The sequence below is a fragment of the Cyprinus carpio genome, chromosome B25 (assembly GCF_018340385.1).
Source record: "Cyprinus carpio isolate SPL01 chromosome B25, ASM1834038v1, whole genome shotgun sequence".
NCBI lineage: Eukaryota > Metazoa > Chordata > Actinopteri > Cypriniformes > Cyprinidae > Cyprinus > Cyprinus carpio.
Window position 1 is genome coordinate 10,149,427 of NC_056621.1, and position 16,085 is coordinate 10,165,511.

The 16,085-nt window shown below is 36.8% G+C and overlaps 1 protein-coding gene across 2 annotated transcripts in view; it reads left to right on the plus strand.

Annotated features, from left to right (window-relative positions):
• Nucleotides 1-16,085, plus strand: part of LOC109051171 (E3 ubiquitin-protein ligase znrf1) — a 26,890-nt gene continuing 10,805 nt past the window's right edge. The window contains exon 1 of one of the 2 annotated variants that reach the window (XM_042752768.1): nt 1-1,043. In XM_042752768.1, the coding sequence (XP_042608702.1) occupies nt 656-1,043 (388 nt within the window). In that variant the 5' untranslated portion in view covers nt 1-655. The remainder of the gene's footprint in view (nt 1,044-16,085) is intronic. The other variant, XM_019068727.2, reaches the window with a different exon arrangement.

Genomic DNA, 16,085 nt, shown 5'->3' on the forward strand with positions numbered 1-16,085 from the left:
ACCAAGCGGCTGTCAGGGGCGAGACGTTGTCTGCGTGAAAAAAAAGAAAGAAAGGACACTACTTAATAATTGATTGTTTGGGCTAGATATTGTAAATCCATGCTCGCGTTTACAGCGCGTCTCGCCACTGTTAATCCGCGTATGCGCAGTACGCGCCTCTATTGTCTCGCAGCAGCAGCAGCAGCAGCGCGCGCTGAATCGATCTCCAGGCAGACGGAGGGAGGACGAGCGGACCTCTGGACGTACACACTGGACGGGCATCATGGCTGGTGTATTTTGAATCAGTCCTCTCTGTATAAGAGAGAGCTTTTTGCATTCAAAGTACTGCGGATGTGTTGTCGCGCCTGGTGATTTTGGGCAGGCTGTCCTGTCAGTTGCTCATAAGCGGAGAACGTGTTGCGTTTTTGCTCGCGCGAACGGCTTTATTTTCACCCCCTTGTGCCCTAAGGTGATTATCGAGACTGTAGGTCCATGATTCGACCAGGAAAATGGGCTGTTGCGTCTGCGAGACACAGCTGTGTTAGTCAGACTTGACAACCGCGGATTCTAGCGCTTGTTTTGGTCGCTTGTTTGAAGGAGGCTCGAGAAGCGCCGCAGGGCGATCCGTGACACCCTTTCCGCGACACCCCCACCCATTTTTAGTGGATACTTTTGGATGGGGGGCAAGCAGAGTACGGCGGGGCGGCCCCGGGGAGCTTTTCCCGGTGTCTCGACGGATGACAGCGCGGTGCCACCCTCGGCCCACTTCGGACACTACCGGCCAGGTGGTACGATGGGACTGCGCAGCCGCTCGGTGAGCTCCGTGGCGGGGATGGGCATAGATCACAGCGCCACGGTGCCCTTCGGGTTTTACACCCCCAGAGGAACAGACTCGGACAGAGCCGGAGGGGGGTCTGGCTCGGATCCCGCTCATAACGGGAATGGATACCAAGAAACGGGCGGCGGGCACCACACGGACGGTATGCTTTACCTGGGACCCCGGGCGTCGTTGGCAGACACGTTGCCCCTGCACATTGCGCCCCGATGGTTTAGCGCCCATAGCGGTAAGTGATAACTCAAACTCCGCATAAACAGGGCGCAGTGGCACACAGCTACATCGATGCCACCACATGTAGCACGGAATATCACTTGAGGGCACGCTGCTGCTCCAGTTTTCGCGCCGGCGGGAGGGGGAATGCGCACGAGACCTGTCTGACCAACGGCTGGCGCGGACCGACGTTAATAAGCCAGGTTGCCAAATCTTACTGGGACAATTAGCCTATGATTACAAAGAGAGAGGGGGACTCAGTGGTTATCATCCGCTTAGCTCGAACCACAGTATGTCTCTGTGACTGGGTTTTAGTGGTAGGGATTTTGTTTCATTACAGTGACTCGAATCTTTTGAATCACTTCACTCAAAAGATCCGTTTGCTGATATGTTTAGCGACTTATATCGTTGTGTCAGTAGGTGGCGACTATCAAGTTTATTTATGTGTGTGTGCGAGCAAGTCACTTAATCAATTACTGAACCGATTTGTTAATTTTTTTTTTAATTTTGATCTCCATTTTGTCAGCTCCAAAAGAGTTGCATTAAGTACATTATTTTAACCACGGATGGTTATAAGTCAACACGTTCATAGATCATCTGCACCTTTCTCTTGTGAGATCGATATTAACTCGCTTGACAAACTAAGCGAACAACAGACAGTTTATCAGCGCAAATAAACATAATAGATGCCTAGCTTATTTTTCACGACTCATTAACATTAAAATCTCTTGTTCTTTGTTGCTCTGAGTCTACAGTAGTTTCAACCTATAAAATGGTCCATCAGAACCAGTACTCGAAAGCTACATATTCATGCTATATCAGTCCTCTCAGACAGTCCCTTGCCTCTAAAGGAAGAGACAGAAATATGAGTCAGCACATAGAAGTGAACAAGAACGATTCATTCACGACTGAAACACCACTGCTAGCTTTGTCAAGGCCTGAGCCGCAGCGCTCTGATGTCTTCCAGCCTCAGTCTCTCGGTGCTCGTTAAGCAAGCCCCAAATGTGGCCTCCAGAGGAAATCTGCCAGATGTAAACAATTTGACTCCGTTTTCCCTTAAAGGTTATTCCACTGACACCAAATGAGGTTTCCCTCATTTTCAGGGAACGTAGCTCATGTTCACAGGTGAGGCGTTCAGCCTTGAATGTCATGGTGTGTGATTTGGCTTCTAAACAGTGATCAGACACAGGTTGCCAGGTTGCTACTGTGAGTTAATGAATGTCACAGTGAGCACTAGAGAGGTCAGGTGCCTTTCTGAAGGGTGGGGCTTGGGGATCATGAGGGGAAATGTCTCTTGGAAAAGTACTGCCTGTTCCCTTGTGTTTGAAAGTAAGTCTTAGTAAATACCGTAGGTATATTCTCATGTCAAACACTTAATGAAATGGGAATGACTCATCTGAAACGCTGACTTAAAGATACCCACTCATATCAGCCCAGTTTATCTATAATTTAAAGCTGCATAAATGTGAATACTTTTACTCTGCAATTTTATTTTCCTCTTTTAAAGAGACAGTAATCTTTAGTAATCTTTTACGAACCCTCGTGTTGTTCCAAACCTGTATGAATTTCTTTCTTCTGTGGAACTCAAAAGCAGATATTTAGCAAATTATTGGGATTTTCTGTTCGTACAGTGTCAAAAACAAAATCATTCTTCAAGAAATCTTATTTTGTGTTCCACAGAAGAAAATAAGTACATACTGCTTAACATATAACACAAACAGATTTGTTAAACATTCATTCTTTTTTTTTACTCTATTTTGTAATAAAATGGTCCTTTACAACCAGTATACCCAAAAGCTATGTATTTGTTCTATATCAGTCCTTTAAGACAGTAATCTGTTGGTTTGAGCATAATAACTAGCATTAGAAACATTAGTTTCTAAACAACCAATCAGTTTGGCTGGCCAATGGCAGATGGAGGGAGTGTTCAGGAAACCTGTTTGACACTCATTATTTTTGCAATTCGGTTCAGCCGGTGGAACAGAAACCTCGCCTTTAATAATCGACTGCACATTTACAGGTTCACAGTTTTGCTGTTAGACTTTTTCAGAAAAAAAAAAAAAAACGTTAACTGTAGAGATTTGATGAGCTGTAAGCTTATATTATCTGTAGAGCTATCAATACCTTCAGGCTCTACAAGGCATGAATGAGCCTGGATTCAATCAGTGTCTTACAAGTAAATTCTGTTTATTCTCACTAGGCAAACAGAAGTTTTGTTTACATGAGTGCTGGTCTACTTGCAACACATTGTAGAGCGCTTTAAGCCTACCTGCTTTATTCATTTATGTCCTGTGTCAAACTTCATGATATTTACAGTAACTGCATTACCATTGACCATCTTTGGGTGAGTGTTGGTCTACTTGCAACCTTTCTTTCTCAGCTTATTTTCTTTCTTTCTTCTTTCTTTCTTTCTCCTGTTCCTTTTGTTCTGTTTCTTCTATTGTCTTTAACTTCTTCTGTTTCTTTCTTTCTTTTCTTTCTTTCTTTCTTTCTTTCTTTCTTTCTTTCTTTCTTTCTTTCTTTCTTTCTTTCTTTCTTTCTTCCTTCCTTTCTTTCTTTCTTTCATTAAATTTTTATTTGCAATTATTGTTATGTACATCCGAGTGAATGGACTATTAAAAAATAAACAAATATGTAGGGAAGGGACTGGGTTAAATCAACTGGTTGTTGATTGGATGGAGCCAGATCTTAATGCAAGCATGCAATCGATTGTAAGAAAGGAGGGATTTTTATGCAGAATAAATAATAAGAGAAGTCCTTTTTCTTATAAATAGATTTAGGTAAGGGTTTAATTGTAAAATTAATTTAATGCTTGGTGTTACATACATGAAAACGTGTGGTTGTATTAGTACAATAGCTGAAAACTAAAAAAAAAAGTCATGGCAACATGGGGGTCTTAATTGACTGAGTGAGTACTTTATGTAAATAAAAATACATGGATATATATCACAATATATATTTTCCTCATAACGAGTACATATATTGTACATACATGTTGCCATATAAATGTGAATATATATGTTCAAATATATTTACACACATAGTAGCATATTTTATTACATGTACATCTATATATGAAGGATATTTTTGAATATAACATTACATATTATGATATGTAAATATATTGTCATATTGTTCAATATATAAAAAGCAATTCCTTAATTATTGTTCAGTAAACAGTAATATATTAACACATTATATCAGTATATTTTCAATATGCTATAAGTAATTAAATATATTGATAGTTAATATATAGGAAAATATATTTTATATAGGTTGTTGCTTGGATGTTCTAAATGGTTGCTAATGTGTTCTGGGTGGTTGCTAGGGCATTGCTAGGATGTTATTATGTCCTCAAGTTCATTTGATATTCTGATCCTAAGATACATGATTTTTTTTATCGCCTGCTAGGAGAATATGATATCTTAGAAAAGTAGCACACCTCTCCTCAACAAGCTGCACGACTTGAGATGTCATTCATGTTCGTAACACAAACGTGTGGGATGAGTTATGGACTGGAAAATAAGTATGAGCAATCGTAGTAGTGTTGCTTTTCTTAGCAAGCACCACTAATCATCAATAATTGCCTTTATTTAAAGCGTAAGCACTGGTGATTTAAAGTTGACTCATTGATAGTTGTTTATTGAGAGGAAGTTGTTCAGAATAATTATAGGCTCATTGTGTTAGTAGCAGTGTTTAATTTCCAATTAGAAAGTGGTATTTCTTGCTGATCTTTCTGTCGAAATGATGCATTCCATTCTGTGCTGTCATGGCAGTCTTCACATACTGTAGCTAGTTTGCTTATTTCAAAGCTGGTCCATTCATGTTAAAGCTGTAGCATTTGTGTTGAAGGCTGGTCAACTCACCTGTTTGCTGCACACAAGCAGATTAAAGTAATCGCTCTGTTTAATCATTATTGCTCACCCATTAGAAAACTGAGTAATCATTCACTGGCCTTCGCTGCTGCATATTTGCCACTTTTAAAGCAGCCCTTATATCACAACGGAACCCTTTAAGATGACATCTTAAGTCAACGTTAACATTTCGTGTTAATTAAAACTGAAACAGTATGTTACGGTGCAGGTTTTAGTGGCAAGTTTTTAGGAATGTTGGAATTGTGGAACATCTGTGCTGATCGGTCTGGCAGCAGGATTCAAGAAATATAGGTCACTCTCTCAAATTATTTCTGCTTTTTTAATTGCCCTCACTGGGTCTCTCTCTCTCTCTCTCTCTCTTAGCTCAGGGTGTAATACATTTATGCAAAGACATACACATGCGCAGCATCTTACTGACACAAAAGGAAGACACAGAGTTCCAAAAACAAAATCAGACACGCACATATGCACAGATATACAGGGTGTGTTCCAATCGCCTAGTAGTGTCTCTGAAGTTGATTTCATGGGATATTCAGCAATGCTGAGTGAAAAAAGTGAGGGTCCAGCAAAAATGAAGGGTTTTGAGTAAATCATTTAGCACCATATAGAAATACACTGAATGTCAGTTTGCTAGATTTAGAGGGTCTAAATTAATATATAAGTCAAATGTTTACTCAGGTTTGATGACATTGCCATTGAACATCTACAGTGCACAGGGAGCAGTGTACACTGCGTAGGGCCCCTGTGAATTGGAAGGCAGCCACACACCGCAGAGTTGAAGGAGGTCGGCTGTTGCTGTGACAACCCTGTCGCTTGCCACCGCTGTTTTCAGGCTGCAGTCTTACATGCGGCCTCAACAAGCCTGCCACCCCCACAACACTCGCACACTCATTTCAGCGAGACCCAGAGGGAGGTAGAGCGAGCGCGAGAAACAGAGAGACATTTCCCCCCACCCCATCACTCACAATTCCTGCATGTAGCGGCTCCTGTGAATGACAGCTGCCAGAGCTGAAGGAGGAGTCGCTAGTGCAAACAACCAGCCAATTAGAAGGCCGTGACATCCGTTTCCATGGAGCGGCGACCAAACCTTGCCATTATACAGTGGAGACCAGCTAAAGATAAACCTGTGACGAGCACAAGGGCGGCTTGTGTCGCCCCAGGGACTTTTGCGATGTAGTTTTTCACCATTGTGTGCCCACTTCCTTGTCTTTTGAGACCTTACACATTGTTACGTGATCGTTCGTACGCTATCGACGACAAAAATATACCCCCGTCTTTTCTCTCAAGGGCCAAAACAACATCCTGTAATCAGGAAGTTTACAGAGGAAAACAGTATGTCTGCATCTATAACCACACACACTCTCCATGTCATTACCTCCCTCTCATTCTGCTGTTGCCATGGAAACAGGTGTTCTTTTCCCACTGAAGGTAATAAGTTGAAACTAGTTGAGGAGAGTTCGGTCTGATGTCATGTGAACACGTTACGCCCATGTATGGGCATCCTGGCCGTTCCATTCAGGAGCGTCGCAGGCTGTGATTCAGATGGCCCTCCGATGGCCACCGCTGATGTCGAGACACAATAAGCCTCCCTGCAGACAGCGTTCTTTGAGAGCTGATAAGCGGTGAAAACAACATGCAATATTGATTTGTTTTTGTTGCCGCTTTCACTCGCTTTTATGCGCTATATCTCTCTGCGCTTCGCATTTAAATGCATTTGTGTATTGTAAACTTCTTACAGTATATTATGTAGTGATAGACTGATAAATTAGATTGAGATTGAGATTATTTTCAGTGATGGATAACAAGTGTCAGAAGTGTTAGTTTCTTCTTGTGTCATTTTTTTTTTAAATCTGGAATTGTCATCCACATGTTACTTTTTAGATGTTGATGAGCTGGCGTTCCTGACCCAGTTTCCTATCTGGCTTAACTAACAACATTTATTCAGTCATCAGCATCTATTGTGTTTAACAATGCCTTAAAATTTCTGGAACTTGTACGTGTTTTGTTTTGTTTTTTTGTTTTTTACACTTTAAGAAATTATTGAAATTGCAGCTATATAAATAGATAATATTTTGAACATTTAGATTCCTTGACGTCATTTAATGCTGACCTAAAATTAACATTTAAAACATTCATATTTTAATAATAATATTAAATGTAACCTTTAGCAAATTCCATTTAAAAGTCAGTAAGTTATTTTTAAATGTTCTCTTTTGAAGATACAGTAAAACAGTAATATTGTGGAATAATATTACAATTTAAAATAATTGTTTTCTATTTTAATATATTTTAAAGTATAATTTATTTCTGTGATATTAAAGCTGAATTTTCAGCATCATTACTCCAGTCTTCAGTGTCACACGATCCTTCAAAAATCATTCTAAAATGCCAGTTTGCTGCTCAAGAAACAAGACGTTGAAAACAGATCTGCTCCTTAGTATTTTTTCCTTAGTATTTTTGGGTTGTTTTTGGTATTTTTTTTTGAGTATTATTTTTTGAATAGAAAATTTTCTTTTGAAATAGATCTTGTAACATTGGTTTTACTGTCACTTTTAATCAATTTAATGCATCTTTCTGAATAAAAGTATAATTTATTTGTTTATTTTTATTTTTCCTGACCCCAAATTTTTAATAGTAGTATACGTATTTATTTAGAAAAAAAACTATCAAATGTTTTATTTTTATTATTGGCTTATTGGTAACAACCATAATTTAAATATCAGTGTATCCCTAGTAATCTCACATGTGTAGCTTCAAAACGAGATTTAAACAGTATCTCAATCTGTGCTTAGGTTTGCTAAGATACTACAATCAATACGATTTAAAACATTTCTGATCACATTGTTCCAGGACCAAATGATCAGATCTATAGTATCATTCACAATCATTTATAGCTCTGTCCTTTTAACTAATTATAATTAATTTGTGTAATATATTTTAGGAGAAACATCTGAGGTGGAGGCAATGTAAATTAAATGGCTCCTGAGCTGTGAAATAGCAGCCGTTGAGCAATTCAGATTTCCTCTGGGATTGTATAGCATAAACACTTCAAATTGATATGTTTGTGTATAACCTACAAAGTGATATGGAGGCACTTGCACACACACAAACACACTTGCGCTGAATAAGCTAATACACAACGCCCTCGCAACTAGTGACAGGGAATGCCCTTGATTCGTCTGCTCTTGAATCCGAGGCTTCAGACGGCAAAGCTGCTTGTTGTGAGGGGGCATGCAGATGCAGGAATACTGTCCTGATGGGCACTGCTTTAAAAGAAGCTGTCATGCTGTCTTCTTGCTCGCTTGCTCTCTTCTTTTCTTCGACAGTGCTGTGTCACCATGTTTACGTCCTTGTCTCGCACTTCTCCAGCACTCCTCCCCTTTTCCCTCTGCTCTTTCCTTTCCTTTCCTTTCCTTTCCTTTCCTTTCCTTTCCTTTCCTTTCCTTTCCTTTCCTTTCCTTTCAGAGTGTTCTTAGACTAATAATACAAGTATACCATTGATGAAAGTGATATATAAACCAACCAGCAAATTACAAAATCCCATGCACTTTCCTCATAATTGCAGAATCGATTAATTGTGCATAATTTAACAGTATTCTTCATGTTGCTTGCTTTTAGTGAATAATTAACCCATTTGGTCAGAACATCAAAGCAAAAAGAATTATTTTTTTACCAAATGTTGTGTAAAATGAAATGTTGAATCATGTAATTATGTATGTAGAGAAAAATGAATACTTTTAATAAAACGTGTTTTTATTTATTCGTATCTATATATTTCATGTCTTTAATACATACAGGACTATACATCTTGTTTACTAATTTATGATATAATATATTGTTAATATATTGCAACTATCTTTATTTTCCAAATGTATTTATATCTACAAGAATAAGTTAACTACAGAATAAATGTCCATCCATTGCTTACCGAACACTGTTTGAATAGATGAATATATATTCATTGGTTGGAAAAAAATCCATTCTCTATCACAGACCTGTACCTGTTTAAATGGCCCCTCTTCTTTCTGTTTGCTGTCAGAGTCATTGTATGAGAGACAATGTACAGAAACCTTACCTAAGAAGAGCAGACAATGAAGTATTGCCATTGTATCAGTGCAGATGTGCGTCAGCTGTGTCGTCCTTTTATAAACCAGAATGAAGGTCAGGCTGGGAGAAATTAGCACTGCTCGTCAAGCATTAACTAAAAGGGGGGATTTTAATGGCAATGAGACATTAAACACCAAGCTCTCGGACTTCAGCATTAGAGATGGTTCACTATGTCCCCAGAGTAGTTATATATTTTACAGATCAATATTTTGTAATGAAAGAGGCTGGCGAGTGAAACTGAGCTTTATGGTTTGGCTTGCAGTGATGGATGTGTGTACCGCGCTAAGCTGTAGTGCGTTATGACAAATGAATAGTCACAGGAAGTCATCGTCGTCTGGCTAGTTGAGGTTTCTAGTCTTAACACCTTTTAATGGTTTGACCTGTTTTTGTATGTGGTTTTTTTCTGCTGAGTCATGCACTGTTTCCTGCTTGCACACTGGCCTGTTTGTCTTTGGCTATGGTTCATTTCATAGTTTTTGTTTGAAACATCATGATATATTCCTATCTGGCTGCAGAATATATCTACAGACTGCAGCTCACTTGGTGGATTTATTAAGACATCTCGAGCTGTTTGACAGTCGTGCTTTGGGTCCTTCCTGATGCAGTTCTGTGATGTAATCATCATAGAGTCCTTTACAGACTCATGCTGCCGCTGATTGATTAAGCATCGCTGGTGTCTGTAAAGGGCCTCATTGTAATCAAGCGGTTCGTCCGAATACTGTTTAGGAAACACTGATCCTTTCAAGCCGCCTTGTGAAGAGACAGATCAATACTTTGATTGAGAGTTGACTAGGGTTATTATCACACATGAAAACAAAGGTGCACATTTGTGTTTGTTGTTGTTCTTAGTATTTATAAAAGCATACAAAACTACGCAGAATTACGTAAAAAATTATATATATTAATGATATTGATACATTTATTTTGTTCGATTTTTCAAATTTTTGTTTGTTTTTAAACTCACCAAGGCTGCATTTATTTGAAAATGCAATAATATAGTAATATTGTGAAATATTGAAATTTTATTACAACTTTTTTGTATTTTAACATATTTTAAAATGTAGTTTTAGTGTCACATGATCCTTAAGAAATCATTCTAATATTCTGATCTATCTACCTATCTATCTATATATAAAATATTCTGATTATCTATATATCTATCATCTATCTATCTATCTATAATATTATGATTATCTATCTATCTATCCATCTATCTGTATATATAAAATATTATGATTATCTATCTATCTATCTATCTATAATATTTTGATTATCTATCTATCCATCTATCTGTATATATAAAATATTCTGATTATCTATCTATCTATCTATCTATAATATTCTGATTATCTATCTATCTATCTATATATATAAACTATCTATCTATCTATAATCTGAGTATCTTGATCTATCTGTCTATCCATCTATCTGTATATATAAAATTTTTTGTTTATTATCCTCTATAATATTCTGATTATCTATCTATCTATCTATCTGTCTATAATATTCTGATTATCTATCTATCTATCTATCTATCTATCTACACACATAGTACTGTACATGAATTAAAATAGTTTTTAATTATTGATTTTCATTGTTTTCTGTATAAAAATCTAAAAGAACCACAGTTCTTTTAGAATCACGGTTCATTATTTGTATATTACATTGGTGGGTAATACTGGCTCTGACTTTTGGCAACTAGCATCAACTTCTCCAGACTGTAAATTGAAGAAAAATGTGTATTCCAGCCTTAAGCTTTTTGACTTCTTCATCGTCAGCCGTGGGGAACGGAGCAAGAACTATATGCAGAGGTATCATCAAAAATGCATGGATATCAGACGGAGCAGTCGGCTCTGCTTGAGGAACACGTCAGCTTGAAGGACGAGAGCCAGGGGACACTTTAACAGGTGCAGAGCGTGACGGCTCTATTTCAGATGCGTGCGGAGACACGGCACAATGAGATGTTGCTCTCCTAGTATTGTGGATGGTTTGTTTTTTTGTTTTGAAAGATGTTTTTTTTTGTTCTAAGTGTGAAGGACATACAGTGAAACAACTATACAACAAGAATTCCCAAACTGAAAGAAATGAAGTTTTCAAGATGTAGCCCGATTGTAATCAAGGCTAAATTCACGTTAAAAAATGTCTTTTTGACCATTAGCTGTCCCCCTTGACCGCTACAACACACAACAGCGGCAATTAACCCACAAATACACAAAAGTTCCAAACGCTCGGTCTCCCATTAATGTCCTGACTTGAGCCAGAGCTCATTAAGACCAATAGAGTGTCTAATTAAGCTACGCACTGTGAGAGCAAGCAGCTGGTCTTCCCAGCAGCCTTTAGGATTTCACTGACTGAGGGGCCCATGGCTCTATTCTTGCCTTTTTCCATGGACTCTTCTCCCAACCCTGTTTACAAAGGTTCAAACCATGCTGCCTGGCATCTGAATTCATATTTATTTGACAAATCACACAAAAATGAAAATTAAGCCATTATTTTTCACATTTATTCATCTAAATTCTGCACAAGTCACTGTTTTCCATTCAGTTACAATGAAAAGAGTTTTTTGTTTGCACTTTATGTTACAGCACGTGTACTTATGTGTACTTACCTAAGAAAGTAGTGGGTGATTTAAGGTAACCACATGAGTTAAGGTTAGTACCTAGTTATTATTTATTGTAATTACTATAACAAGTACATAGTATGCACATGCGGAACAGGACTGTAAAATAAAGTGCAGTTACAGTGTAATTATATATTTAAGTACTGAGTAGTATTAATTAACTACATGCACGGTTAGGTTTAGGATTAGGGTTTGGTTTAGGTTTACTTGCATGTAATTATGCATAATTTGTTATCACAATAGTAAGTACATGTAACATATAACAAGTACACCTTAAAATAAATTGTAACCTAAACTGCTGTAATTTTTAGCTGCACAAGGGAAGGTAAAGTACCATAAAAGTAGTCCATATGATCTGTGTGCTATGTTTTAAGCCTTCTGAAGTCATGGGAAACTGAAGTTTGTGTCGCTAAACATCTTCTCAACAAAGGTTTTGAGAAAAGTGACATTTTCCGATTCATATTGTTCTTCTTAATTGATTGTTTCTTTCCTTCTCTTTAATCATTTTTTTTCCTTATGTATAACTTCTTTCCTTATGTATAACATCTAACTTCTGCATTTTTGTTAAAAAGTTGTATCATTTTTATATTTGGGTTTTGGTCTTTTTATGATTTTAAATGATTTTTCTTCATTGTACAGCAACTTATGCTGCTTTAAATGTGCTATATACTCTAAATATCTTATCAACTGAATTCTGATTGGAGTTCACAAAATTAGTTTGAATGATTCTTTCACTGTTTGGACTCACTCAGTTCTTGAGTTCAATTCACTGACTCAGCATGACTGGAGAAAGATTATCAATGAAAAATTATTTTTCAGTTTTGGTCCATTTCTAACAAAAAGCAATCAGAAAACCTTAATAATTGTGTACAAGTCCTATGACCACTTCTGTAATATTTTTCCATCCCTTTACGAAGTGTGAAAGCTTCAATCCCCATTGAAAAGCAGCAATCAAGACAAAAATCATAGAAAGTTATACAGGTTTAGAACATCATGAAGATGAAATGATATGATTTGTGACATGCAACATTCCACTTGAACGAGGTCAACTGAGGTAATTTACAAATAAGTTTAATAAGTCTAATGACTTGATCTCTGTTGTGCATGAAAGATGTCTGGTCTGTTTGTTGCTGCGGTGAGCTGCTGTTGATATTTTCGGCGTCATGTGATACTTGCGGTAGTGGAGACAGTTGGCCTCTCTCACATGTGCGACTCGAGTTCTGCGTGTTGACAGATGGAACCCCGTCACCCCCCCTTTAGTAGCTTTGTTTTAGTGAATCACACCTCTGCGGAGATGGGACATCCCTGTCAGAGATTTCCACACCTCCGTTTTCCACTTCAGTCTTCGTTCCTTCTCTCTTTCTCTCTCTCTCTCCATCTGTCCCCAAGGAAAGCCTGAAAATAGCAGCCTAGGGAAAAATGGGTCAGGCATCATCATGGGTTCCTGAGGTGGGATTTGTGCGTTACGTGAAGAGTCAGGAGGCGGAGAGAATCGAACCTGGGTTGTATTGACAGATGGAGCTGTCTTCATCCCTACATTTACTTTGTGCTGTGTTTTTACTGACTTTGCATTTTGGCTCTGTTTGGACTCTTGGATTCTCACTCTTTTTCCTGGCATGGCTACTTTTGTTCATTAGACTGTCTGCACCCGCTTTCTTTGACTGAAGTTCACCCCAAAATGAAAATTTTATCATTTTTTACTTACCCTTATGTCGTTCCAAACTCATTTGCTGATTTTTCTTGCTGTTTAACACAAGAGTAGACACGTTTGAAGACTTTTTTGAAGATTTTTATATTTTTATATATTTATACTGTATATTTACCCTATTGTTCAAATGTTTGAGGTCAGTGAGATTTTTTTATATTTTTGAAAGAATTCTCTTATCTGCTTATCTTAACGTGCTTATCAAGGCGGTATTTATTTGACCAAAAATAAAGTAAAAACTCTAGAATTCTCTTATCTGCTTATCTTAACGTGCTTATCAAGGCGGTATTTTTTTGACCATATTTTTAGAGTTTAAAATAACTATTTTCTATTTGAATATATTATTCATGTGATATTAAAGCTGAATTTTTATCATCATTAATCCAGTCATCAGTGTCACGTGATTCTTCAGAAATTATTGTAATATGCAGATTTGCTGCTCAAGAAACATTTCTTATTATTATCCATGTTGAAAAAAATTTTTTTTTTCAGTTTTCTTTAATGAATTGAACCACATTTAAAACAGAAAAATTTTGTAACCTTATAAATGTTTTTACTGTCACTATTGATCAATTTAATGCATCCTTGATGAATAAAAGATTGCTGAAATACTAATTTATGTATTTATACATTTTTATAGTTTTTACTTTACAGTTTTGTTTACTGCTATTATGTAACTCCATAAAACACTTTTGCAGGAAAACGATGCATATGATGCAAAGCGTTACTGATTCATTTGTACTTTTCTACCACTTACCATGTGACTAAGTCTTTTCAGCAAAACAGGTTTGAATAATTAAAGTCATGATTTTTGCATTTGAATGAATAATTTTTCTTTTATGATATTGCTGCTTAATACCTCATTTAAAACAAAAATATGAACAAAATTCGAGAGTTAACCAGAGATCTTATGCAGCTTATGTTTGAGTTTGATGCTGCTGGGAAAGGGAAATGTATTTGTCTTAAATATTTATAATTATATGCATTTGAATTGTGTTCAAAACTGCTGTTAATTAGATTTTACAGTGCTCCCCTCAAACCAAGGTTCCACATCATGAACACAAAGAGCTTCTCTCGGCAGAAATCCAATCAGATTTTTCTCTTATGTTTACAATTTCTAAAAATCCCTCCAGGCAATTGTGAAAGAGCTTCCTATTCAGTACTTCTTCCTAGTTCTTCATGAATACTGAGAGCAACTTGTATTATACCAGTTCTGCAAGTTGTACAAAACTATAATTTTCTTGGTTTCGAGTCTTTTTGTCAAGGCCATGCCCTCGTGTACAGTACAGTTTCAAAACCACACCTGCACCTTCTCCAATGGAAGTCCCCCAAACACACCAGCCTGTGTTTTATATAGCCGTGCTGACGTGGCAAGTTTTCTTATAGTTTGTGAACGTAAATTCATTTATCAAAGCCTGCTAAGGAACAACACTTTAGCTTGCCACTTCTCATCCTAGAGTTCAGTGCATTGGGAAACATTGACACGAATCATGCGAAAAGGCCCATAGGCTTTGCTGTCTGTCTAAAACAAGGCCTGTGGGTTTCATGGTGGGATGTTAGATGCCAAACAGAGTCTCAATGACCTGCTGCTGCGACTGTGTTTATGAAGGACACAGCCCAGCTCTGTGGGACTCGGTGTGTGAATGTCTCTCTCTCTCTGTCTTCTCCTACGGGCCTGCGGTTGTTGTCAGAGAACAGGGTGTGAGTGGAAGCTCCCTTTGGTTGCTGATTTGATGCTAGTGTTGTGGTTCATTGCATAATAGACTGGTTAGACATAATAGTCAGGTTAGACTTCATATGAACTTAACGGTGATGAAAACAAGGCTGTGAGGGATAGATGTTATTTATAATGGCATGCACTGTAAAAAAGGCCGTAATTTTCGCCAACTCACATCTATAAATACTGTTTTAAGGAGTTTTTGTTTTACTGAAAGACAAACTTTTTTACTTTTTTTTTTTTTTTTTTTTTTTTTTTTTTTTTTTAATAAAAGTTTTTTTTTTTTTTTTTTTTTTTTTTAATAAAAGATATGAAACATTTCTATTTTTGTTTTATTTTTTGTGATGGGTGTAATATGGAGATTGAGTCTATATGATTAGATAGTTACATTTTGTGACCATTTTTACTGTCGATGTGAATAGAGGTCTACAGAAATACCCCACTGAAACACAAAACATAAAATTTAGAGGCAAATTTGAATATTTTCACAATAATATAAATAATACGAATTTAAGGCTTGGATCTGGGCATAACGGTGCCATATCTGCTGATATTATATATATTTTTTCATTATTTAATAATATACAATTGTGCAATACTAATTTCCTATACTAGTACATTTGACTTTTTTTTCATCCTATGGTGCTCAAATGAAGGAAATCTTTTTAATAACACTGTTGTGTTATTAAAATTTGTAATGTAGTCTTTAGCAAATCTCAAAATGAATATCAAACGTACATTGGATCACCACCTGATTTTAATTTTAAGTGTTTGATTTTGAATGTAGATTACAAGTTGAGTTTTATATTAAATGTATTTTTTTATTAGAATTAATAATAGTTTTATTCAACAAAAATGCATTAAATTGCTCAAAAGTGACAGCAAAGACATTTATAATATTACCAAAAAAATTATATTTTAAATTCTGTTCTTTTAAAATGTATTTAAATCAAACAGTCTTGAAACAAATTGCAGTTTCCACAAAATTATTAATCACCAAAACTGGTTGTAACAATGATAATAATAAGAAATGT